General features: G+C 40.6%; 1 protein-coding gene across 1 annotated transcript in view; it reads left to right on the top strand.

The window, feature by feature from the left end:
• Positions 1-1,098: 1,098 nt before the first annotated feature.
• The window catches only part of gabbr1b (gamma-aminobutyric acid (GABA) B receptor, 1b), a 47,569-nt gene continuing 39,020 nt past the window's right edge, over positions 1,099-9,647 (top strand). The window contains exons 1-7 of the mRNA XM_005750691.2: positions 1,099-1,201; positions 2,876-3,026; positions 3,630-3,762; positions 6,724-6,840; positions 8,590-8,697; positions 9,117-9,210; positions 9,443-9,570. Coding sequence (XP_005750748.1) covers positions 1,099-1,201; positions 2,876-3,026; positions 3,630-3,762; positions 6,724-6,840; positions 8,590-8,697; positions 9,117-9,210; positions 9,443-9,570 — 834 coding nt within the window. The remainder of the gene's footprint in view (positions 1,202-2,875; positions 3,027-3,629; positions 3,763-6,723; positions 6,841-8,589; positions 8,698-9,116; positions 9,211-9,442; positions 9,571-9,647) is intronic.

Genomic DNA, 9,647 nt, shown 5'->3' with positions numbered 1-9,647 from the left:
ACACACACACACACACACACACACACACACACACACACACACACACAGTAGCTATATTTGAATACAGTGTCAGCGAGCGACATCTCTGTTTTGACTAATTGCATTTTACTTATGTGACAAGAGATCACCCCATGCAAATATCACCAAAGGTGGAAGAGAAAAGATATTATAGGCGCTGATGTGAAATGTCTGTTTTAACCAAAAAAATATGAAAACAAAAAACGCAAAGGAAAGACACAACACCAGCAGCACCTTAATAAAATGTCATCCTCATCCTCCTCACCGCAAGCCTCATCTCGTGAAGTCAAAACTCGAACACACAGAAACACATAAACATACCTATTTATTCCTGATGATGTTGCAGTTATTTATTGTCACCAGAATAGACATGGTATGAGAGCTAGCATTACACCAGCTAATGTTAGGATTTTGTGTCCTAAAAATCACACTTTGTTAACAGTTTGATTGCATTCTTACATCATATCAGGGTGTAGTCACTAAGTCTTAAGAAGCAAGTAAGTTATTACCACTCAATTACCAAAGTAAAAACCCCTTAATATGCAAGTAATATCATGGTAGCAACAGTGGTTACAGTTGAATAATATTACACTTTTTCACACATTTGTTTATTGCCTAGCTTGAAGGCATATGTGGAAAGACCAGACCCCACACACACAGTGTGCACGGAATGTCTCTTTATTCCTTTTTGCCACACAGCAGTGTATTTCCACAGGTTTGACAAACATGCATGTCCCACTGCTGCTCCTCCCCAGCGTCAGGCACACGTCTGAAGCCTCCTTCCTCTCCACTCCAGCGTCACTAAAACAGTAGAGAGCTTGTCAGCGCATCACCACAACCTGTCCACTCACCTGCCTGGCACCGCCTCTTGAGCTCACTCTTCCACCTCTCCCCTGCAGCTGAACCAGAGACCACATCCTGGCCACAGTCCATAGTTCATATTCCTTGTCTGTACTGGCAGAGAAGAACTAGCCAACTTAGGGACAGAAAAAATGGTTCTTTAGTTAACCAGCTCAGAAACAAAGCTGACGCAGGCTCAGGCAGAAAAACTGTCTCTTGCTGAGGAAAGGATTTCTGACAATGAGAACCCCGTTTCCACCTCGAAGAAGGAACATCTTTGGAGCCGGTGCAGCAGGTGCTTCCAATGAGCAGTGTGGAATCATTGATCCAGACAAACTCAGTGGTGACGTGACATTGCCACAGCTACAGTGATTGTGGTACAGGTGGGGCAGCAAATGGAGGACCATGATGTTTACAGGGACCCCCGAGAGCCAGGCGAGTTGTGCGGAATATCAGTTTGTGCTCAGAGGTAACTGACGAGACACAGGAAGCAAAACTGAACATGATGCATGCAGGACAAGAGACTATTACGACAAAATCAAATCAAATCAAATCAAATCAAATCACTTTTATTGTCACATCGCATGTGCAGGCACACTGGCACAGCACATGCGAGTGAAATTCTTGTGTGCGAGCCCCACAAGCAACAGAAATGTGCAAACACAACAACACAAACCAGCAAATACAAGAATGGCTACATCTGAAACTAATAAATATATGTACAATATATAATAGTGTATGCATTTCTGGATGTGTATACTAAATATTATCCTACGTGTGTGTGTGTGTGTGTGTGTGTGTGTGTGTGTGTGTGTGTGTGTGTATACACATTTATAGGGATAGGGACTAGAGAAACACACACTGAGACTCAGACTGACTATATACAGAGAACAAGGTAGAGAGCGAGGGACACAAAACGAGCATGAGGGACACAGGGAGAGAGAACGGGACAGACACAGAAACACAGACACACGGACACAGAAAGAGAGTGGGACAAACTGAACATGAAACGGAACAAAACTCAAAGAACTAAGAACTAGCACCAGGGCTCTCAAAACTGAACATAATAATCCCCTAATTCCCTAAAACATGAACAAGACCAAACAATGCAAAACACATAATACAAAATGCCCAAACAAACTCAAAACAATAGGTCAAAACTCTGTGACAATAACTACAATTAAAAATGTATATTTATATATATCTCTGGAGGTCTCCACCGGGTTGGTTAACTTTTCAGTTGCTGATAAGTCTACCTACGTCTGACAATTTCAATAAATCTGTTTCCAGTAGCGATTCCCTGGCTGCAGCTGATAGCAGGGGTACTCTGCTCCTGCCCTCTGCCTCTGAACCTTTGAAAGTCCTGAAAGCCAAAAAAAACCCTTCATGCTAAATATTAGGTCCGAGTCAAACAGAACTTTCCAACAATGCTTTATCATTGCCAGTTGTCATTTAAAACCAGCCTATTCTTGTGACTTGTAGCCATAAGGTGCAAACAGTCCTTATTTGCTGTTGTTATATTTTTCTAATAACATTCTACTATACTAACTAGTAACATGTGAAAAAACTATTCTGTTTTGGAGGGGTTGTCTTGTTATTACCTTTCCAGTGCATCTTTTGTTACTGTGATTTGGACTAAATCAGGTGAATTGGATTCACAATGTTGCTTTGCAAATCTGGGAAAGGACTCATGAACAACGTGGAAATCAGTTAATAAAAAAATAATCCAGACATTTAGTCCAGAGCTGCATTTCTGTACCTATTAGTGCTGGTTGCAATGTGAATGGTAAATTAACCTTGCCAATGGGGCCACATATTATGTGACTGTGTGTGACTCACTACTAACATTAATGGCTCTTGGAGGATGGGCTTTGCTAGACACTAAACTGACAGGAGACCAAACACTGGCATGCATTTAGCATTTCTGCTCTGCTAATTAGTTTCCCCTTGATCCCACTTGCTCATGTCCTTTGTTGCCTAAAGTGTTCTTAACCTTCATGTTTTGTGTGTCTGTTAGGCTCTGGACCTCCTGCAGACCAGACAGTGGTCATTGAAGAGTTTCGCTACCTGTCTCAGAAGCTCTTTGTGTCTGTGTCTGTCTTTGCTGGGTTGGGAATCCTTCTGGGAATTGTCTGCCTCACTTTCAATATTTACAACAGCAACGTCAGGTACAAAAACTCAACTCTACTTTCACTTTGTACTAATTATATAAACAATAGAGCAAATACATTTTTTGTTATGCAAGAGGCGAGATACTACCCACGCAAGAGCTATGCAGAAATGGTGATGCTGAGGAAGAACCAAAACATTTAGAAAGCTTTTTGAGTCATTTGAAACAAGTAAACAAGGACTGACTGAGAGTTACTTTGTTTTGAGCTGCAGTAAAAATAAATCAGCTAAATCTTTTGTTAATATTCTATGATATGACACAAATTAAATGTCATATCATAGAATATTCTATAAGTACTCTACAAGTAGTCATAGAAAGGGTAACATCATTGGAGACAGTGTGCATTGTGTTGCAAAGAATCATTTTCGCTGTCTGTGTCAGCATTTAGTTCAAACCTTTATGAGGTTTCGTTACTGCTCAAAGCACTAGAGGGTTCACTTTTTATTGACTATGAGTATTCTAGTGGAATACATCACAAATTCCACTGAAGGCCATGCATTCTTTGGTTTGTGGTGAAATGCATTTTAAAAGTAATCATCCCAATACATATACTATGTTTCTACTTGCTTCTTTAAAATAACTGTTGGTGCTGTTGCTCCAGGTACATTCAGAACTCTCAGCCCTACCTTAACAACATGACAGCAGTAGGCTGCATGATGTCTCTGGCTGCTGTCTTTCCTCTGGGTATTGATGGCCTTCATGTCCACAGGAAGCAGTTTCCTATCATCTGCCAGGTACACTTTTAAAGTTGCATCTAACACAATGATTTAGCTAAAGATTTTTAACACTGATGATTAATTTCCTAGTGCTAATTAGAATTATCGTTCTTTACTGAACGGCAACTACAAAATTCAGAAAATGAGTGGCAGGTGGATAACACAGGACAGCAGGAGTGGAGCAGAGCAGGTTAGCATGGTAAGGCATAGGCTGACAATCAGAAGTAGGGCTGGGCGATATCCTGGCCTAAAATCCATATCACGGTATAATTTGAAGCATGTGCGGTAACGATATATATCGCGATATATTATTTTCTTCTGTATAACGTATTTTCCACACTTAAAATCCTTTAATTTTCTCAAACATCGAGAGTGTGCCTTATGTATGAATTTTGGTTGTGCTTACTGACCTCGAACCGATTTGGGCAGAAATCTGTTAAAAAATGTTTTAGTACAACTTTGGTAAGCCGCACTGCTTGATGGATTGTCAGAGCATTATGGCTGCCGTAGTGAGGACCTTCGCGGAGTAATCTGGGTCCAAAACTCCTTCCGCTTTAAGTCCCAAAGTCAAACGAACACTGAGACTTAAAAATGGAGTTAGAAGTTAACAGGAAGTTAGCTTGCTAGTTTCCACCAAAACATGACATACCATGTTCTGACTGAGAGATTTCTGAAACTAATTAAAACGTACAGCTCTGCTACCACTTCCAATATAAATGAAGACAGAAAACTAAACAGCAGTGGCGTTTGCAGGGTTACTGAAGTTCGACTACCTGGTATATAATGTTGTGCTACGTGATTGCTAGCGACACAGCTATGTTAGCATAACATTAGCACAGTGAAGCTGGAGGATGAACGGCAACTTTTTTTCCACTCGATAAAAGTTAACGTGAGGGATTCTGATGGTTAGGGACAAATGCAATCGCATAGCAGGATGCTATACACGGGCCAAACGTCAGTCAGGAGAACAACTGAGATTATTCATCCACAATACAAGGTTAGCTATTAATATACTGCAACAACATGGGAATAGAACAGCTGCAAGAGAATTCAACATTAATGAATCCATGTTACGGAAGTGGAGGAAGCGCAGTTTTTGGCTTTTCCCATATTTCTAAAGTGCTTCATCTCTTTGCTATGACTGTCGACCGGCATAATTTGCAGATGATAATGGTTGTAACTGCTGCGATGCTTTCGACCAAACAGGCACAGCTTGATGACATCATCAACATGCGCTATCGCAATAGAGCGATATAGTCAAAATCTCTATCGTTGGCCAAATTTATATCGTTTCTATCGTGTATCGTTTATATCGCCCACCCCTAATCAGAAGGCAGACAGAGTAACAGTAAGTTTGTCAATGGGAAATTGAAGCAGAAGTAGCTAGGAGAGACACAACTATGACGGCTAAGACAATATGGTGGTGCCCTCCTGTACCATCCAGGGCTTGATGAGGTTATTCAGAGCAGGTGGGAGGACAACTCAAGCAGAAGGATTCGGCCAATAGGTTGACCCTAGGAACCCAGAACTCCACCTAAAAAGTGAAAGATTCTCATAAGAAGTGAGAGAGGAAAAGAAAAAAAATAGCATACCCAGATCATGACACCAGTTAGACTTGGAAGTAGAGCAGGGCGATATGACCAAAAATATTTATCACGATATACATTTGAAAATTTGCGATAACGATATAACTGACGATATAATTGGCACTAGAAAAATTACTTTACAACTCCACAACTTTATTAGTGCAAAAAACCCATCAATGTATTTTCACTTAAACAAGCAGCTGTTTTTTATGTGCATTAAAGTTATATAAAAATGTAACAGTGCAAATGCAAATTCCTTGCTGACAGTTTAACCAAAAGGCATTTCCAGTGGAAATTGGCCGACATATCCTCAGCATAACCATGTAAAATATCCACAAAACTTAAAAAGAGGTTATACACACACAATACGGTAACATTATGTTGAAGCACAGTACGTATCACTCCGCGAGGCTCCGCCTACGATAGCTGTGATGCTCCGACAATCCATCAAGCGGTGCGGCTTCGTAGCTCAGCAAAGTCGTACTAAAACATTTGACAGATTTTCGAGCGCCGTGTACATAAAATCGTTTCCAGGTCAGTAAACACAACCAGAATTCATACATAAGGCACATGGGATTATAAGGGGCTCTGTCGACTTTCAGAAAAATCAAAGGGTTGATTTTAAGTGTGCCGTATTTTCCAAACAACACAGTAATAACGACGGCCCGCTAGCATGCTCTACCAAAAATAGTGCTTTGTTGTGTATCTGACGGACAAAAGCTAAACCAGTTCCACACCACTGAAGTTGCAGCATTTTTACAAACCAGTTCTGCTTCATCCGTTTCATTCAACGATCCACTTTCGCTCTCCTGATTCTGCGTCGCCGCCATGTGCATATGTAAACAAAGGCACTGCTCTTGCGCGTTTTACCCATATTCTATCGCGATATTTCATTTTCCTATCGTTGCCCAAAATTACACCGGTATTACCGTGAACGGTATGATATAGCCCAGCCCTACTTGGAAGTATTGTTGTATAAATGAATTGGCCTTGACAAATTCTGTATCAATGGGACAAAAAGATAAAGCAACTAATTGTTCTGTATTTTGAAGTCTTCAAACTATTTCAGATTTCTTTAAGTGGAATGAAAAACAGATATTATCCTATAGTAAAACATTGTTACTCCTTCCTCCCTGATGAGACCTTGACTTAAACTTTTACTCTTCCTTGTAATGTCAGTTGTCTGACTTATTCTGCCCATAGCAGGCAGGTCATCACTGCTCTATTACAGAGGGTTGTGTACAGGATTGACAGCCTCACAGAGGGTTTTTGTCATTTCAAACTCAAACAGGGCTTAATGATGAAGAATGACTGAAGAGCTTATTTGATTCATCTACTTGATATATTAATCAATGTAATCTTAAAACCTTTCATGTCTCTTCTTCTCCACTAGTTTCGCCTGTGGCTGCTTGGCCTGGGTTTCAGTCTTGCATATGGCAGCATGTTCACCAAGATCTGGTGGGTTCACACTGTCTTCACAAAGAAGGATGAAAAGAAGGATAAGAAGAAGGTAAATGAGACAGGGAGTTGAAACTTTACATTTGACAGCTCTTTGAATTTGAATTATGGGACTTTATGCAGTTTGTTGAAAAACTAAATACACTTGTACAATACTAAGAGCATTCCAGTGTTCTACTGTAAAGTCAAATGGGAAGCTGCCTGTTGACCACAAATCTTGGCTGTAACCGCACAATAGGCACAAGATTTACTCATTTGCGCATGGAAACATTCAGGGTAAAACTGTCAGACTCATAACACCACCTAAATTTGTTCTTAACCACCATATGTCTTTTTAGTTAATCAGATTCATTGCAAGTCCACAAGCACATGTTCCCTGCCTGCAATCGTTATATTGTCTGCATACCGTCACACCACTTCTCTAAATCTCTATGTCTCTGGAAACATATTTGTCTCCAGTTTAAGCTGAGAAAGTGGAAAAGTCTGCATCGCCAAGGCAAAAAAAGCAAAGCGATTCTGACTGCAGGAATTGAAATAATAGTGTGGAAGAAGTAAGCTCAGGCGCAGACACAGCTCTGAAAACAAGAGTTCACGAGTTTATTTACAATTTTCACCAAGGTTCAGAATATATACAAGGTGTGGGATGGGATGGAGGGTCCAAGGCTCCGAGGGATGAGGGAAAGGGAATCCACACATCTCCTTCAGCAGTCTCATGTCCACACTTCCTCCGCTCACACACACTCCTCTTCTGCCACTCACACTTTCGCCTCTTACGCTCCAGCTCACACTGCCGCACTCAGGGATCTAGGAACAAGGTTCACAAACTGGTCCAGGTCCGTTTTCTATATACAGAAACGAGTATTAATACAAGCCACAAATACACAGCGACCAAAAATTTGATTAAGATGGGGCTGCACAAACTCAGGTTGTTCAACAGCTCTGCTATGAGACGCTCACGGCCTCAAATAGTGGCCAAGGAGACAGGACTAATAAGCAGCAGGAAGTGGCAATCAGAGCAGGTGTGTGGGCCAAAGGCGGGAGCCCAATAATGAGCTCCGCCCAGGCAGGCAGGAGACAGCGAGGAGAAGAGAAACCAATAAGCATGACCTGCCAAATGCATCCATGATTCTGTTTGTTTGTTTTTGTTTTGTTTTTTGTTGTTTTTAAAATGGTCTGTCTCATAGCATCACATTTATATGAGAGAAAATCGCATCCAAGACTAAGGTTAGGTTGAGAAATCTTGGTTTATTCAAAAAACAGTTAATTTGGTTACAGGACACGAACTCTACAGACACTTACTACCACAATCCGTTTCCATTGAACGGATTTAGGGATGGTTTAATGGAGTGGTGCATTCAATTTCCTGGAGAGTTAATCTGAGAAGTTAGCTGCACTATGCTCTACACTGGAAGGCCACTGGCAATTGCCGTCTAATAAACAAACATGCTTGTATTAGATTCTGTAGAAATACATGGAAATGTGAGAGTCTATTTTAAGTTAATAGAAAGTGTAAATAATATTTCAAGTAGTGGCAGCTCAACAGCTCTAAATGTAAAACAAAGAAAAAGAGTATCATCAGTATGGTCCCTTTGTCTCTTCCCCTGCCATGACTAAGTGCTTAGAGGGTAGATTGAATTGGCCTCAGTTAATGATGGATTATTGTTTTCACATCCAGTTTGGTCTAGTCTACTTATGGCTTCATAAATCCCTCTCTCACAAAATCAAAAAGAGAGGATTTATGTGTTTTTCTGATCCCTCATCATCCTGCTTTAGTGATCACCACTACTCTCTTTCCCAGCAGCACCTGGAACCATGGAAACTCTATGCGACTGTTGGCGTTCTGCTTGGCATCGACATCCTGTCCCTCATGATCTGGCAGATTGTTGATCCTTTGCACATCACAGTGGAGGTATGAGCATTTTCATTTTTGGTTTAGTTGTAACAGTTTTTTGTGAGTACCCATGTAGATAACTTTGCTTTAGTTGTAAACATTTGTTTTCTTTGTTTTCATAAGACTCGTATGTCTTTTCTTTCCTTGCAAATTTGTTTTATACAACATAGTGCTACCTTGATTGAGACCAATGGTAATGTTTCAAATTGTCATGCACTAAAAAGGGAGCACTTTAATGAGTAAATCTTCATGAGCCATGTAAATCTTGTGAGACAAACATTCATTAACTAAAACAAACATTCATTTCCAGTCAAACATTTAGGCTTTTAGAACATTACACAATCCTAGGCTGTTGAATTTGTAGCTGGTGAGGTTCTTGACCTGTGTGTTTATTGTGTTTACCTGTTTTTCTTTTTCTTGTGTTTTTATTGGAGCAGAAATTTACCAGAGAAGCTCCCAAGGGGGATCTTGACGTTTTGATCCAGCCCTTACTGGAGCACTGCAACTCAGAAAAGATGAACACCTGGCTTGGTGAGCAGAACACTAGCTCAACGTGCCTTCACTATTTCTCTCAAATTTTCTTTTTATCAAAATTGTTGCTTGCACTTGCAGTGCATTTCAAACCAAGTTAAAAGACAGTCAGAACTGCAGTCCTTATAGTAAAACTGACCCATATACTGGATCTGTTTCATATATTACCTATTCCAAAACAGCAAATAAAAGCTGAATTGCTCCTCACTGCTATTATCGAATTAATCTGCAGGTGTGGTATATGGTTATAAAGGCTTACTACTGCTGCTTGGCATCTTCCTCGCCTATGAGACCAAGTCCATCTCTACAGAGAAAATCAATGATCATCGTGCTGTGGGCATGGCCATCTATAATGTTGCCGTAAGTTTAAAGTGGTGTGTGTGTGTGTGTGTGTGTGTGTGTGTGTGTGTGTGTGTGTGTGTGTGTGTGTGTGTGTG

This window comes from Pundamilia nyererei, unplaced genomic scaffold (assembly GCF_000239375.1).
Source record: "Pundamilia nyererei isolate P.nyererei 1_Seehausen unplaced genomic scaffold, PunNye1.0 scaffold00284, whole genome shotgun sequence".
NCBI lineage: Eukaryota > Metazoa > Chordata > Actinopteri > Cichliformes > Cichlidae > Pundamilia > Pundamilia nyererei.
The sequence above is the reverse complement of the archived record's forward strand: the minus strand, read 5'-3'. Positions and strand labels throughout refer to the sequence as shown.